This window comes from Simochromis diagramma, unplaced genomic scaffold (genome assembly GCF_900408965.1).
Source record: "Simochromis diagramma unplaced genomic scaffold, fSimDia1.1 OVJJ01000344.1, whole genome shotgun sequence".
Taxonomy (NCBI): domain Eukaryota; kingdom Metazoa; phylum Chordata; class Actinopteri; order Cichliformes; family Cichlidae; genus Simochromis; species Simochromis diagramma.
The window spans coordinates 4,370,307-4,387,691 of NW_024387375.1; the positions used below are offsets into that span (position 1 = coordinate 4,370,307).

General features: G+C 39.5%; 1 protein-coding gene across 4 annotated transcripts in view; it reads right to left on the reverse strand.

The window, feature by feature from the left end:
- The window catches only part of ift80 (intraflagellar transport 80 homolog (Chlamydomonas)), a 48,952-nt gene that overhangs the window by 27,737 nt on the left and 3,830 nt on the right, over positions 1–17,385 (reverse strand). For all 4 annotated transcript variants that reach the window (XM_040009272.1, XM_040009273.1, XM_040009270.1 and 1 more), the window contains exons 4-8: positions 16,884–16,994; positions 16,682–16,750; positions 11,976–12,085; positions 10,889–10,978; positions 10,671–10,808 (exon numbers count right to left, since the gene is read on the reverse strand). In XM_040009272.1, coding sequence (XP_039865206.1) covers positions 10,671–10,808; positions 10,889–10,978; positions 11,976–12,085; positions 16,682–16,750; positions 16,884–16,994 — 518 coding nt within the window. The remainder of the gene's footprint in view (positions 1–10,670; positions 10,809–10,888; positions 10,979–11,975; positions 12,086–16,681; positions 16,751–16,883; positions 16,995–17,385) is intronic.

A 17,385-nucleotide genomic window follows, 5' to 3' on the forward strand; every position in this document is an offset into this window, starting at 1 on the left:
CACGGCCTCTTCGAGGAGCATGCGCTTGCTCTCCTCCTCCTCTCTTCCTCCTCACGTTCGGCATTTCTTGACATATGTTTACCATTAAGACTGGCAGGTGTTGTGGGCCTGCCCCTTCTCTCTATTGTTGCCCTGTAGCTGCAGCCGGCACGGGGACAACTGCAAAAAGGTTATTTTAAGAGAAAATTAGATTCAAGGAAGACTCAAACTTGTTTCTAAAGGCACAAGTTTGGGTAATAATGTTGGGCCTTCTAAAAGTCAGGACATTCCTGCCTTGGAGCAAACGTTCTGTTAAAGTAACCATTTTGCATATGCCTTTTCTATATGTCTTTCTTTCTAAATAGGCATGACTAACTCTGTCCTGTTACTTTTTTGAAGCAGTTTCTTGCCTTTAAAAAAAACCAAACAAACACAAAAAACCATCCTCCCACAAATTACTCGATAGTAGCTCATTATTTTAATGACAAATACTTATTCCCTGTAGGCTTGAAAGGAGGCTGTTGAAACACTGCCGGTGTTCAGCTTGAATTAAGCTGGCTACCATGCTTTCTAACAATGACAGCTTTGTGGCAGAAAGAAAAGTCAAAATATCAAGGTTACTCTGCATGGGGAGATATTTCTGTTTGTTATTAGCAACTAATTATCACAACTGCAAAAGTAAGTTGCATATTTACATGTGTCCTGGTTAAAATGTGAGTGTTTGCACAAAAAAGTGGCTTGTCTGGCAAAACTAGAGTGGAAAACCCCCCCAATGCATTGATACATTTTTCTTTTTTGAAAACCATTATGTTTCACTGTAACTGAAATGAACCAGACCAGGCATACATACTCAATCTTTTACATCTACTCTTGAAACCATGCAGTGTATGACTAATAAAGCAAAAATATATATTTATTAGCATGTAGCAAAGGCCAGAAATTATTACATCGCTCCTGAGCTATATGCAAAAGTTGCCCTGTATATATTTAAAATAAATTAATATGATAATACTAATAAAGCACAAAAGCAAAAATAAAATAAAATAAAAAATAAAACAGTAGAAACTAAGTCAAAGGAGAAAATAAAAGTGTGACTCTGTGCCACTGAACTTCTGTCTCTCCACAGTACCTGAAAGTGTAGGGAAAGGGTTAATGACACATGTCTGGGCTAATGGCTCCCAGTGGAGCTATCTGCTGATTCAGCCCCATTACTTCACAAGCATTAAATATATCTGCTCTGACCGCTCTCTGCTCCCCCCCAGCCCTAACGCAAGTCAACAACATGCTAATCAGAAGGGGGGCATGAGAGTTTCAGACTCTCTGTGCTTTTCTAGCCCTTCATCTTGGACGGTCCTGACACATTTGCAGCAAGCGTTTAGAAAAAAAAACTTTTAACTGCCACATGTGTTAATGGGTCGAACAGACTCTGTGACCCATTAACAAACTTGTATTTAATGCAGTTACAACCCTATTTGGCCTTGTTATATAGAGCACACAATGCACATACTTTTTTCATAAACATAAGCATATAATTATGTATCTCTAATACTTTACAGTCGTACTTCAGACCATATGCCATTGTTTAGTTATGTTTTCAACTTGAAATTAAAAATATTGCTCAAAGTGTGAAAAAAAGTTTATCTCATCATTACATAACATAAACTGTGGGAAAAAAAAAAACCCACACGGTTCAAACCTACAATTTTCTCCACAATTTTTAAACAGGTGAAAGGAGAGCTATTCTCTGTTAGTTTAACACTGTGCTAGTGAGCTAGTGGGAGCTGACCTAGTCCGGGGTTAACAGTCTTACATAAATCAGAACAGATGGCAGACTCTCTGCAAAGCCAGCTGGCTTTAGTTTGCCTGTGTGTCTATGTGCAGGACAGGACCTGGCAGTGCAGGTACAGAGTAACTCCCTGCACATAATAAACACAAAATATCTCAGTGTAATGGACACTAGACATATACAGGCAAGTATCAAGCCCTAAACAGACATAGGGTGTACATGTCTGAAAATGCTGACACCAATGTTCAGGACCAAACCTGAGCTAAACCACTGTGAAGTATATATTAAATAAATGCTCAAGAGTGAAACTAAAAACAAAGCAATTTGCTTTGGGGAAAAAACAAGAAGGTCGTTTTGGATTAGGGCTCATCAATCTCTCAGCAGATTAGGAGACCTTGTAAACGTCAGCTTGCAGTGAACCCTCCATGGGGGATGGGGTTGACTATTAGGATAAGGACAGCTGGGCCTATGTCCAGGACTGGTCAGACCTGTGTGTGGGAACGTCTCAGGCTGGGAGCTGACTTCCAAGATGGATTCTACGTTCCAAATACCCACACCTTTTCTCGAGATGGTTATGTTACTTTAAACCAAATAACTTTTTTAATAAACATTTGTGTGTAACTGCAACATCATTATAGTGTTATTTAACTGTACATCATCTATGTATTGCAATTCCACACTGTTTGTATTTCATGCTGCATGTATTTCATGTTTCTGTGTAAGTAATCACTAGTATAAAAGTGATAACATTAGTTGCTTTGGTAACAAGTGTGCGCACGCATGCACGCACGCACACACACACACGTAAGTCTACAAGTGGGGCATGGCAAGACAGAAGTAAAAAAAAAACTGTGCACATGAAATGCATTAAAGATGCAACTTATGAAGAAGAAATACATAAAATTCAACCAATAACTGTATTGTTTGTTAAAGATTTAATTTAACTCTGACCACTGTCAGAGTCACAAAAAAGAAGAGTCCTTCAGTTTAACAATATCACTGCAAAACACAGTGTTATTCTAAAAAGTTGTCCTTCAATCTGTTGTCATCTTGTCTGCTTTTATTCAAAATCGGCCTTGTAAAGAATCGCTGTGTGTGCGTGTGAGTGTATGCAAAACATACAATACAATCAAAGTAAAGGTTTCAGTATTTACTGTGCAATGACAAAGTAAACCATTTGCATTTCCTGACTCTGCAATAACACACTATAGTTATCTTATAAGCCCATTTGTAAACATAGGCTAGAGCTCCACAAATCTCTGTATTGAAATACCCATTTGGCTTGGCTAACGAGATACAGAGGCTGGGCCGTAGACAAGCATAGTGTGGCATAAGTTGGAGCTTTGGCAGAGCGAAGGGAAGTGGAGAGAGACGGGAGAGGGACGGCAAGGGGGGGGGCAGGTCAAGACAAACCAGAAGATAGCGCGCGCGCGCGCGAGAGAGAGAGAGAGAGAGAGAGAGAGAGAGAGAGAGAGAGAGAGAGAGAGAGAGAGAGAGAGAGAGAGAGAGAAAAGGGGAGAGTAATGATCTACACATGGTTTCATGCTGAAGCCTCAACATAGTAACCATAGACACATGCTGGGGCCTCCTGGGACTCATCAGCAGGACACAGCTGTGAGCTGGACAGCAGAATTCTATTAGCACCAACTATGCACATATGCACTTGCAAACACACACGCGCACAGACACGCACCCACACAGGTAATTTGGGTGTTTAAAAGCATTTGGCATGCTACAAATGGCACAATGCACAAGACCCCACTATATCAGTGATGACAATTTAAGAACAGACAGGTTTATTTTGGTCATCGTATGAGCAGCACAGACTAAGGCTTTGAGAATGTATCCAGCCCTGTCTGTGTAGAACACTTGTTGATACCTGCTAATCTTACTTCCATCATTATACCATGGCAGATCTCTTCTACTGTCAAAGTATCCACACAGTGGAGCATACACAAAGTAAACTACACATGACAGGACAAAGCATTATTCCTCTGTTGAAGCAAACATATATAACAAATTTGAACAAATGAAGGAAGCAGTCATTAAATTACTCAGCATCATTCTGCTCCATGTGGAGGCCAGCAGAGAGGGGGAGGGAACCCTGGGGTGCAGCCAAAATTAAACCCTTTCAAATCATCCTCTTCTGGAAGTTGGTCCAGTGCCTCCAGCCCAGCCCTAGTCCTCAATAACGGTCCTTAATGAACTCTGGGCTGGCAAAAAATCTCAAAGTGATACCCCCAGTTCCACACATACTAGGCTCTCCCCTACTTGTGTGCACAACCAAAGCCCGTTATTTGCTCCCTGCCTTCGTCACCAAGTATCACCCTCATGGCTTTATCCCTCTTTCCTCTCTTTCTGTCTATGAGTGTGACATGTTTGTCTAGCTAGTGGAGGTAGTGATTTAGCGTTGCTAAGAATGATGACTCTGCCAGAGCGGCTGGCAGGGCACTGTCTTACTGTCGTACTCTTACTCCAGCTTTGGGGGGAGGGAAGGAGGGTTTGAGAAGTAAAGAAAAAAAAAGAGAGAGAGAGACAGAGAGAGAGAGAGAGAGAGAGAGAGAGACACACAGAGAGAGAGAGAGAGAGAGAGAGAGAGAGAGAGAGAGAGAGAGAGAGAGAGAGAGAGAGAGAGAGAGAGACTTAAGGGAGAGAGAAACCACCGTCTTTTATGGAGACCAATCCTCCAAGCCTCACTGCCTAGGCCAACTTTAAAGGATATATTGGACAGTTCCACACTACCCCACCCCCCACCCCTCCAACTGCTCTCTTTTCTCAGCTTTTCATGCTCCCCTCCTTTTTGGTTTCCAACAAGGCAAGCCTTTAGCCGAACTCGGGAGAGGTGTAAAAGTAATACCATGTCAACAAGTGCCTTTTACTCTAACCCACTTTACGCACACAAGCACTGACTCTCTCTCTCTCTCTCTCTCTCACACACACACATACACACAAACTTACACAAAAAAAAAAAAAAAATTGGGGTCAATCATCTGCAAGATGGACCTAAGTATACACTGTTCCACAGAGTGTGCCAGAATGAGTTCAGCAACACAGAAAACCAAAGCCTGTTCGACACAAAGGGCCTCGAATACAAAGGAGAAATCATTATCCTCACATTCTGGTAGGGGAAACTAATGAGCTCCTTGGGATGACAGATTAAGTCTACATGTAAGTATTGCACCTAATAGTCTTACACTATTCATGCTCGCAAAGGTTTCATCAAGACTGGTAACCTCATTAAAATCTGTTAAAAGAAATGAGTAAAATTATTCCTATGAAAACAAGGATAAACTGTAGAGGGAGAGAGCTGAGAGAGGACGGGCAGACCTCAGATTCAGAACTTGAGTTCTTTTTCTACCACTTCACAGTAATATGGAGGAAGCTTTCTGTTCTTACTACAGCGAGCGAGAGAGAGTGTGCATAAAGGAAAAGTGCAGAGTGCAGAGAGCAAGAAATAGCATGCAAAAGCACAGATTTTTAAGGGGAGGGAGAGAGTGAGAAAGAAGAGAGTGAGGGACAGAGAGCGCAAGTGGGAGGAGGAGGGAGAGAGAGAAAGAGAGAGGGGTAGCCCTACCCAGTTGCCTGGGGAGAAAACTGCTCTGCTGCTGACTCAGGACTCTCTTTGTTTGACAACGCTCCCTAGCTCTCCCTCTCTCTCTCCCTGACACACTCACACACTCAAACTTACTTGTCTTTTTTCAAATACTAAGACACCATGTTTTTTAATGTGCACATGGTCTTTCTTTGTCAAAGCTACACCATTAATTTCACTCAGTCTCTGCTGTTTTTCTACTCCCTATCCTCAATGTGTGTGTGTGTGTGTTTCTCTCTTACTTCTGCTGCCTAAAAACATACTGTACTGAACGCCCCAGTTTCTTGTGATGAAAACAGATAAAGGTTTGCACTGTAATAAATCTACAGTGGTTTCTTTTGCTTTTTCATGCTCCACTAACAGTGGTTCACAATCAGGACCAGAACTCTTGGCCATTTCATTCTTTTCCAACAGCGGCACTTTCCAGATGTTGGCTGGCCAATGGCTGGTAGCAAACTTGCCAGCACACGCTCAGGTATATGCTCCCCAGTGGTAAAGGGGGAGACCTGTTAAAGGGACTAATTGATAAGCCGGTGATGACTGATGCCTAGCAAATAAGAGTCTACGGCTCAGAGGGAAAATAAAGACAGCAACAAGTGTGGCAGGCTAACGGACAGTCAAGAGGAATACACTTTCTGGGGACATAAACAATAGCTAGCCGTGTTAAGGACGGGTGGACAAAGATCCTACAGACAAAGAGGGTGCAGATGAAGACGCAAGGGATAAGGAAGAAAGTTAAACATGGACCAATTCCAAAAGTGGCAATGCTGAGCAAAGCCCTAAGGGGACCCCTAGACTCATCCAGAAAAAGAGAGGTAAAGAGGGCCTCGAGGAAGGAACAAGGGAGACGGAGCCAAGAGGGGGAGCACTGATAAGCGCAAGGTAGTCAAACATACCCAAAGGGAGTAGGGAGGCATGAGAAGCAAAAAAAAAGAATGATAGAGGAAGATTTAGACAAATGAGGTAATTCTATGTTTAAAAAAAAGAAAGAAAGAAAAAGTAAAAACATGCAAGAGAAAGAAACAATTAGGAGCTCAGTCTCCTGCATAATTTTACCCAAAACTGACACAAAGTGGATGAATAAAATATTCAGTTCGTTCTAAAGACAATGTAGCTAGCAGAAAATCATGGATAATCACTGATTGTTATGAGTGAAGACCATTTCGGCTTTTCAATCAAATAGAAAAATCAAAAAGGGTATAACAGTGGTTTAACACTTTTACATTCTCTGCCTTTGAAAGCAATGCTACTATTATGAGGTATAACCTTAACAGATCATTTTCTCAAAACTGTGTGAGGTTAACAACTGTTAGTTCTTTATGTACCAACAACTGCAACACCTGAAGGAAGGGGATTTTTTAACTATAAATGACAAAGATATTCATAAGAATAGGGCTCATCCTTACGCCAACTTTACGAGTATTCAGACTAAGCTAGTCTCCTGTGCACAAGCATAATTTAACAGAAGGGGATTACAAAAGAGATGGTGGAAAGGAGAGTGGAAGAGTAAGATATGCACTTGAGATTATTGGTGGGAGCATGAGAGAAACCTGGATCATTCCAGGTCAACCATATTTTTAGTAATACCTCAGTTAAACGAGACCAGAGGAGAGACACTAGCAGCAATCATTAGGTTCAATGAGGTATACATCTACAGCCACTTTCAGATTGACATCAAGCTCTGCATGAACAATAACAGGCTGATTATTCGTTTAAATGAGGTCATTCTGGTAAACACTCAGATTTTCAGCAAAAACAGTTATGCCTTCTTGATCTGACTCTGCTTACGTGCCTTTGACCAGCCTCTGAACTTGGGATGATGTCCTGTGCTCTGTGTCTCCTACAGCAGAAGAAGAACTTGCTCTTCATGACCAAATAACAAAAGCAAAAAGATAAAATCATATTGTTTTAATGAATCTATTGAAAGTTTAAATAGATAAACTTATTCCTTCACAATATTCTTCCAGGGAATTAGAATAGCAAAACCAGGCAGCCTTAACATTTATGCATGTGAGCAAAGTTGTACAGCAAAGAGAGAGAAAAAAAACAAGTGTACAGAAGAGAAGGGGGAGAAGGGGTGGAGAGCAAGAAGCGAGAGGGTGCTTGCCTGGCACAATGAGTCCTACTTGTTAGCTAGTGACAGTGTCAGGGATCGTGACAGGGTCCAGACGCTAGACACCAGCTGCAGCGCCTCGTAAATAGACTGCTGTCTCGCAGGCACATTTGCACGGCAATGGTTGCACACAAATGTGCACACACAGGCATGTGGGCACATGCATATACTATGGCAGGCACACAGACAGACACTGACTTATTGTGTCTCCCAAATCTTGTAAAAGGGACAGTGAGCCTCTTTGTGTCTTGTGTGATGTTAAACCTCCTGTAAAAAGTGCTTTACACAAAAAGCGCTCTACACAAAAGAACTCTAAGCACCATAAAAGTCTAAATAAAAGAAATAAATATGTATTAATAAATCAGTTATCTTTTAATTGTTAAGAAAAAAATGCTACAATCAGTCCATGGGTGACTTGCTGGAACTGCAAGACTAATTTTTTTTTTTTTTGCTACTTTTGTATTTGCGTGTGTCCACCCAGCCTTTCCAGCGATAATGGAGAGGGGTAATTCACTACATCTGCCCTAAGGCATGGAGGAGAGAAAGTAAAAACGTAGACGAGAGCTGATAGTTTAGAAGGAGAGGAGAGCCAAGCTGGAAAAGGGTGAAAGGGTTAAATCTGCAGGACTGATCCTGCTGAGCCAGCAGCAATACGTTAAAGTGCAAGGTTTCATTGTAGCAGATACAGAATGAAACTCCTTCCCATTAGTCACGCTAGTAACTGAAAAGGCTCTTCACGCTGTTTAACCCTTGCTGTGCTGCAAACAAACCACAGCAACAACACAGGTAAAGCACTTGTAAGCAGCTAATGGTTTCTGTCTGCAACTTCTCATACACAATGACATTATAATAAATATACAACACTGGCCGAGGGTGCACATGTAAGCAAAACTTGAACTTTTTCTCTGATGCATGAAAGAACCTTCTGTCTGAATTCACACATAGAACGCGACTCGGACGGAGTGACCTTTTGAGGGGGATTTTCTTTTTCTAAACTCTTTTCCCCCCCTTATTCCCTGCACCCCCACTCCGCTTCTCTTCTTGAGCAAGCCTCCCACACCATGCTACAGCACACACTGTCTCTGAGGGGCTTAGGGAGGAGAAGGCATGCATACCCTTCCTCCAGTCAGAGCAGGGCAGAACCATAATCATCATAATTATCATCATCATCACACTGCCTTAACCAAGACACACCACAGCAAAGCAAGTGGTGCAATGATGAAACAATGGAACAAACCAACCACGTAAACAAACCCATAATGGGAGGACATAAGGTTACTCGGGTCATTACAAAAAATAAAGGAGCAAGTTGTAATTTTAATAGTACATTATTTTTAGTTTTGTTTACACGGGCAAAATGGATATGAGCTGGCTTAATTTGAATCACTTCCTCAAGCTGCAGCAATAATCTGGCAAGTTACTCCAAAACAACTGAAATCGCTGGTTCAGAAGAGCAAAAGTAACTATACCAAATCTGTCTCGCAAAGCAGATACAAACACACACCTTACTCCTGTAGAGAAGACATACTGGTTGGTCCCGACCTCTCTCTAGCACATATGATTTAGTACCCCAAGAAAAAAAAAAGAAAGACATTTGATCCTAATTAAATCAAAATGAAGCATGAAATGCCCGATGATCAGGACACAAAAATCCCAGCCCAGGTTGTTTGTTTTGATTACTGCGATCTGATGCAGCAGTACAGTGACATCTGAACATAAACTCAAAGAAGCCCTAAACGTCCCATGAGGGAACTGGTAATATTGCTCTCTGCCAAGTGTTCAGCAATAATGAAACAACAATTACCATTCATCATTCTCTCATTTCCTTTCTCATTACTGAAGTTACCATCAGCACCAGGTAACAAGAACATGTGGCATGCAGCCTAATGTGATTTAAAGAGATGAATGATGTATAGAAAACACGTGGCCTGTAATGAGCTACACACTGTAAACCATACTGCATTGGAAAAGCTGACAATGTGCTATAGACACTGTATGTTTCAAGGAAAAGGACTTCACACACTACAAATAAATGCTACACGGGGAGATGTACATAAACTAAAGGAAAAAGTACACAAAAAAGCTAAAAATATGTGGAAAGTACATGGCCCTGATCATGTACAGCTTCTGCTCTTTTTTTCCAGCAACAGCTGCATATAACTGAGGTCAGTCTGATTTCATGAACTATCACTTATGTAGAGTATGTCACTGAAAGGTAATAGTTAAATTGTTTTTGAGGAACAAGTAGTTCGTTTAAAATGATGAATTTTATGATATCCTCAAAAAGTGATCAAAAACCTGGAATTAACTTAAGCACATGCAAACATACTTTGATTTTTTTTACTCAATATATATACTTTTTCATGAGATTACTGCCACAAAATTGTTGTTTTTTTCCCTGTAGGACTGCGTGTACTTACTTACTGACTACATGTGTAACCAGAGAGGAGACATGTATTACTGAAAATTCAACCTTAGGTAGACTTTTTGTAAAAAGATTACATATGGTAAATGATTATCATCCTTATTAAAACAGTTCCTGGTCAGGTGTAAAAGATTAGATTAGACTGAGTGGTCATTTGAGTGTGTTCGTGTGCCAGGGTTGTGTTGAGATTAGCTAGTTACTGGCTGATGTGGGGAAAAAAAATCAACTTCCACATTTTATTTTCAAAAAAGCAAAAATGCTACACAAGTTTATTTATTATTAAATATTAGTAAATTAATGTATCAGGTTGAAATTGTAAGGTCTTTACCTGACAATATAAAGCACCTTAAGGCAACTGATGTTGTGATTTGTTGCTATATAAATAAAACTGAATTGAACTGAACTGAATTGTGGTTCACTGACGGACTGTAGTCCTGCCCATACCCTACCCTCCAGCACTTCCTGTTGGATACATGGGTAAGACAGTAGATGATGAATGTGTAAGAGGTGCCAGAAATCTCAAATTAAGTTCACTTTATGTCATTCCAGGCATATTAAAATACACCGGGACAAAATTATGTTTATGAAAGCCTGAGTAAGTGAAAAAATAAAAAAAACAAAGAAAATTTGCTGTTTTGAACCCTTTTGCCAAAATTGTGTCTATTAATAACCTCTATTTCACTTCTATAGCTAATACCAGACATCCCATTTACATTATACTATGTTCAACATTTAAAAAATAAAAATACATGGAGGTTATAATGGGTTCACTTACTCCAGTCTTATCACAGAGCCGCAGGGTGTTGAAAGAGCCCACAGCAAACACCTCTCCATCTGGAGCCCAGGACAAAGATGTGACTGGGTAGTCATGAGACAGTGAGCAGTGAAGCAGATGTCCAAAGCTGTCCCATACCTGTTGAAGAGGCAAATGGTTTTAAAAAAAGTATTCAGTAATTACTAAGACATCAACAAATATACTAAAAAGCCACTGACCTTATATTTACAATCTTCCCCACCTGACAGGATTAGGTCATTGACTGAATTCCAGTCTACCTTCAGAATGACCCCATCATGAGCCTTCCACTAGGGAGAGAAAGATAGAGAGAAAGCATACACGTAATGGAAAGAATGGGGGGAAAAAAGAAAAAGTTAGGTTAAGAAACATAATAACGTCATCAACACATAACATTTTGGTTTGAAGAGATCTCTAACAAATTCCTATACTTTTCCTTTGTCCAAAAGGAGGACAAAAATAAGCTGGCTGGAATAAGCACCCGTATGGAATTTATTTTTTGGTCACGACCACAGTTACAAGTTTATGAATTGTTTCATCTTAGCCAAACTGAGAGCTTACTTTTAACATTATGTGTTACAGTGTAACACAGAACAGAGAGCCTGTTCCCAGCCTTATCTCACCAGACCTAATGTACCATTCTGTTCCTAATCTGTATAAACATTTTATTTTTTGTACACTGGTTACTTATTCCATGTACCCAAGGAAGACACAGGTAGATATTCTGTATTGCTGTCTGTATAAGGGACTGCAAAGGTCAAAGAGGATGATGTTAGGGGGTCTGTGGGGGAGGGGGGAGGGGAGTTCATTTGTTTAGTTCATTGTGTTGGTCTTCAGGGGATCTCAGAGGGAGATAATGAAGTTGGGACATTGTGCTTGTATATGAATGTATGTGCAGTAATAGCTTAGTAATAGTTTTCTTATAAGCCTTTAAGTATAGTGTAGCAGAGATGAGAAAAAAAATCTTCTCTTGTTTCAGTGTCTTTTATGAAATTAATGGCCTCACTGACTCATTTAAATGGAGAACTCAATTTTGCTTCTGTTTGACATAATAATTTCAAGTTAATAATTCACTACAAACTATACTATACTGAGAGGTCATATGGTCTGGAACTGGTTTTCATATACATATGAAATAGCATATTTTGATGTCTAAATCCTACAAGCCTTTGTAAATGTCAGTAAAATGAAAACGAATATCCCCAAGTGTGAATTTGCGCTCAAGCAACATGTGTGAGTAACAGAGAGAGTTTAGTCTGTCGGCTTACTCAGAAAAAGTTTGTTTACCTGTATGATTTTGGCGCTGGGCTGTAAAGGCTTGATAATTAGCTGTCTTCCTGAAGTGTAGAGAATTCTGTCCGAGTCCGGACCCCAGGCCACAGAATATACAGGAGATCCTGGAAAGACATCCAAAAGCATAGGATGAAGAAAGCAGCAATCTTTTATTAATCATGAGCCAAGAGCACAGAGTTGTGTACAAATGCCCCCTCTCTCATTTACAAATCAGAATTTGCTGTGAACAATAGCTAGAGGATGAAGCAGACCCAATTCTTCCTCTCAAAAGATATCGTACTCAAACAGAAATCTCACCTCATTCAGTCTACGTAACAGCACTTTGCTTCACTTACAAGAAAACCAGCTGAGAAAATCAGTCTAACTTCTACTGCATAAGCACAAGTGTGTGTCTCTGTGAGCAAGAGCGTGTGTTGAGCTGTGCCTGTGAATCTGTGTGTGTGTGTGTGTGTGTGTGTGTGTGTGTGTGTGTGTGTGTGTGTGTGTGTGTGTGTGTGTGTGTGTGAGAGAGAGAGTATGTGGGGGTGTGGGGTGGGGAGTGGGGGTGACATTTAACCCTACTCCAGGTGCATGGGGTTTCTCACAAATGCCAAATGGTCACATGATCCAAATCTGACGAAGGCGATGAGAGGGGTTCAGACAAGTTCCTTTTTCCTCGCTCTCACTCTGTTCCAACCTCTTTCTAGAGCTCTCTCGTAAAATGGGTCATAGTATCCAAAAAGAACAGTGTGCTCCTGTAATTTGTGCATATATGTGCATGTGTGAGAGAGAGTTTGTGTGAGTGTGTGTTTGTGAAGCTGTAGCCACAAAAGAGAATCAACACCTGCAGTGATCTGGGTGCCATGTGTATCTGTAGAAATACTACTAAATCCAGGTGTTGCACAAATGTACAGCTCAATCCCCAAACACTATGAAAAAAACATTACTACATACTGGGCTCAATCACCAGTCCCCAGCCAGGTTTTGCACAGCATCATTCAGGAGTGGCATACAATCAGTTTCACCAAGAAGCCAATTTTTACCCCCCAAAACAGTTACATCTGACTTCAACTGCACAGTGATTAATAAGTAAGATCTGAATGCTAAAGAAAGAACTTTAGCATCAGTCTTACATGAGATTTTTATGGCTTTTAGTAAAACTCCACTTCAAAAAAAAAATAAATTATAATGCCTCTAATTATTTTTTTTTTTAACTTATACCTGAAAACGGACTCACATTTTGGCAGTACTAAGCATGATGTAGTTTTTTGCAGATAAACCTGTGCCTTTAATTCGGAGAAACTCTGCCTCTCTAAGATGGTCTTGGAGGAGAAACTCGAAAAATCTATCAAACATGAGGCACTACACATTGTGATGAGGTTATATACCACCACTAAGATTTTGTTAAATGTTCCTTAGCAAGTTGGCCCTCAACCAGATGCTTTTGGTAGCCATTAACAAGCTTCTGGTCTAATTCTGGCTGACCACTCTTCTTTGAAAAATTAGGTTAATTTAAGTTCATTTAAATTGGTTTGTTTCCTGCCATGGATCCAGCTTTTGAACATAGTCCACAAATTTTCAATATGGTTGAGGTCCAGGATTTAGAAAGGCAATTCCAGAAGCTAATGTTAGCCTGCTTTATCCATTCCTAAACCAGTTTTGATGTGTGTGATCATTGTACTGTTGGAAGAGCCAATTCTTCCCAAGTGTAGCTGTTTATCTGAGGTGACATGAAGAACTTGGAGGTAGTTCTGCTTCTTCATTATTCCGTCTACTTTGTGCAATATATCAGTAGCACTGACAGCTAAACAACCCCAGAGCATGATGCTACCACCACCATGTTTGACAGTTTGTACATTGTTCGTACACTGTTCATCTCGTCTGACCAATTTTCCGTATTGTAAAATTCCTGTTGAGTTTAAAGATGTGGATTTTGGAGCGGGGGCTTTTTTCTTATTTGTCACTTGTCAGTCCATGGCAACGTAAAACTTGATTCCCTGTGGACAGAGACCCTGGTGTTCTAGCAGTTTCGAGTTCATGTTAGGATGAACCCTGGTGGTTCCTAGGTTGCTCCTGAACATCCTGAACAATTTCCAATCATCTGACTGGGGATGATTTTTTATCTTTTTCCAGACCTTGGCAAAGTGGTGATGTATCCAAATAACTTGCATTTCCACACAATTGGTTGAACTGATAATCTTGGACTCTGCAGCTGTTTAGAGATGGCTCCAAGAAACCTTCCCAACTTGTGTAAATATACAGTTATCCTTCTTACGTCTTCACTTACTTTCTTAGACTTTCCCATTATTCTGAGGAATGGTCAATGCAATGACGGCTGTTAAACAAATTATCTTTATGTTGGCAGAGAGAAACTACCAAGTGTATTCAATCATAAAAACTAATGAGAAGTTAATATTGTAGACATTGCAGAACCTTCAGTACCACTTATCACCAGTAAAAGATTTAAGTGAGTGTATTTATACATTTGAGCCTAAATTTATACTTTTAACCCTGCATGGATGAGGGAAAATCCATCATTAGTTCAAACTTGTGCAACCAATTCCCCAATTCTTTTTTGTTTTAAGTCAATAAACACATATGTTGTACAATGACTCCCACCTGGAAAAAGAACATGTCAGAGAAATCATTAAAAGACCAAAATTACTATGACATTCATGCTCATGATGGGTGTATGTAAATGTTTGACCACATCTGTTGGTATCACTCACAACAAGGAACAAGTCGGCAATCACATTAACAAATGTGATGAGGACAGAGTTTGCGACATGTCAGCTTAACAAGTTTTGTCAGTGATGAATTAACTTGAGTTCTAACAGAAGCAAGAGACTAAGATTAAAAGTTAGTTTACTGTTTTCACTTGTTTCTTCTGAGATTATTGCATACTTGTAGCATCAAACGACAGCAGAATCAATGCAGAAGCTTTTCCAAATCAAAAGAGCTCTACACATTAATGCGCATTCTGAACGACTATATTTTATATTACTTATTTTGCTACCAAATCTTGTACATAACACATAATAATATTGCTGGAATCCCTTTATGTCATTAAAACACTGTTTACACAAGCAATGACAGCTATCTCATGTCTGAGAAGGGCTACAGTTAGGTCAATAAGGTTTTGAACAATTATACTTTTTTTGGTAATTTTAGCTCTGTATACCACCACAGTGTATTTTGTAAGATAATACATGATTAAATTGCAGACTTATAGCTTGAACTTAAGAAATTTAATGAAATTACTGCATAAACTCTTTGGGCATTACAGTTTTTTAATATCATTCCTCATTTTCAGATGCATGTGAGGGTGGCCATCATTGAACTGAAAAATCTAAATAAATCTATTCGACAAATAGCAAAAATTTAATACTGGACAAATCAACATCTGTTATTTTCTTAAAAAAAAAAAAAAAGTTAAAAAAAAGAAAGTAATGCAATGGCCAGCTGAAAGACTACAGAACACAACTAAAGGAAAAGATTGCAAATTCTTTCATTTGTTACAAAAGCAAATAAACAAAAAAACCTTGTCCTTCACAATAAGTTCAACTTCAAGTCAACAATACTCTCAAAAATTTTGCCGTATCATTGTCAAGGTCTAAAATCACGAGAAGTTTTTTATAAATGTAAATATAGAGGGTTTACAACAAAGTTTAAACCACTGGTTACACTCAAGAACAAGAAGCCTAAATAAGACTGCTAGAAAACATCTAAACAAAGTTCTGTGAAATATTCTTTGGACAGATGAAACCAAAATCAACTTTTACCAGGCTGATGAACCTAGTCAAGTACAGAGAAGGAGAGAAACAGCTTATGATCCAAAATGTACCATATTATTTGTCAAACATGGTGGAGGCAGTGTTATGGCATTGGCATGTATGGCTGGTAGTGCAATTGTGTCTCTAGTCTTTATAGATCATGCAACTGCTGATAGAAGTACCACAATGAGGTGTTAAGTGTGCAGGGATGTAGTGTCTGCTCAGATAAAACAAAATTACCCAAAACTAATTAGACAGCACTTTGCAGTGCAAAGGGAAAATGACCTGAAACATACTGCAAACAGTACCCAAGAGTTTCTAAAGGCAACGAAACAGGATATTCTTCAGTGGCCAAGTTTGTCACCTGATCTAAGCTCAACAGAGCATGTTTGACCCACAGAGTGACTCAAAAACAAGCAGGACTGAAGATGGCAGTACTAAAGGTCTACAGTGTATCTCAAGAGAAGAAACAGCATTTAGTAATGTCCATGCTCTCTAAACTCATTCACAAGTTGATTGATTGGTTTGGAATCCACTGTGATGGTGCATGGAGCCAAAATGGCAAAAAAAAAAAAAAGTGCCATTGCCCAAAACCATATGGAACTAACTGTATAGTGTTGCTTTTTTCCCTCCAACAAATCAGATTTTTCCCAGATGCAAATAATTTTATTAATTATCATCTGTTATTCAGGTAAAAATCTGATTGAGATTAAAGTCTTTTTTCAAGTGAGGCCGGACCAATTCAGACACATCAGGAAAAGTTGGGCATTTTGTTAACTATAAAAATTTTACAGATGCAACTGTTTTCCTGATCAGTTTGATCTGCGTTTTGCTTTGCTAATTAACATGTTAGCGCTTAAATAATAAATGAAAAGTATGCAGTTTTACACATGCACTAGATACACATTTGCAGCTCTGCTTCAGTGAAATTAAGGTTTTAAGCCTTACCTTGGCTGGCTAGTGTCGAGCGTAGCATCCCACTTTTTGACCAGATTTTAATCTGCCCATCTTCTCCAGCTAATTAGAAAAACAACCAGAATAGGCCTTAAAGACATCTTGATTAGATTCTCATTTTGATTTAAAAAGAAAAAAGGCTGATTAGATGAGTAGTTGTCAGATAACAGAGGAAATGAGTCCTAGTCATCTTTACCAGTGATAAGAGCAGTCCCGTCATAGTTCCATCTTCCAGCCAAAACAGCTCCTTTGTGCGCCTCAACACTCTTCTCAATGCGACCCATCTTTGAGGTTAAGTGGAACTTTCCTGCAACAAATTTACAAAAAAAAACCCACATAGATGGTGTAAAGCCATTCCACACACTAGGCCTGGGGTGATGTAGGCGTTTTCAGTTGTTTATAACTCAAATACAGAACTGAGCGTTGTAATTCACTCAGTAAAGTTTCATAAATCTGTGGAATTCTAGTTACTGTGTAACGGAAAACAAGTTTTACTGGCCAAGACAAAATAGTAAAAATATATAAATAAATACGTATTTTAATCAAAACACACAATAACTACCAATCCATCTCCTAACACACAAATACAGACAAATTTATATTCTCTCCAATCAAGTAAATTACAAACTTCTGGTTTGAAGCAAATGAGTGAAACTAAAAAGGCTTCTGTCGGGTGAATTAGGGCAATTTTCTATGCG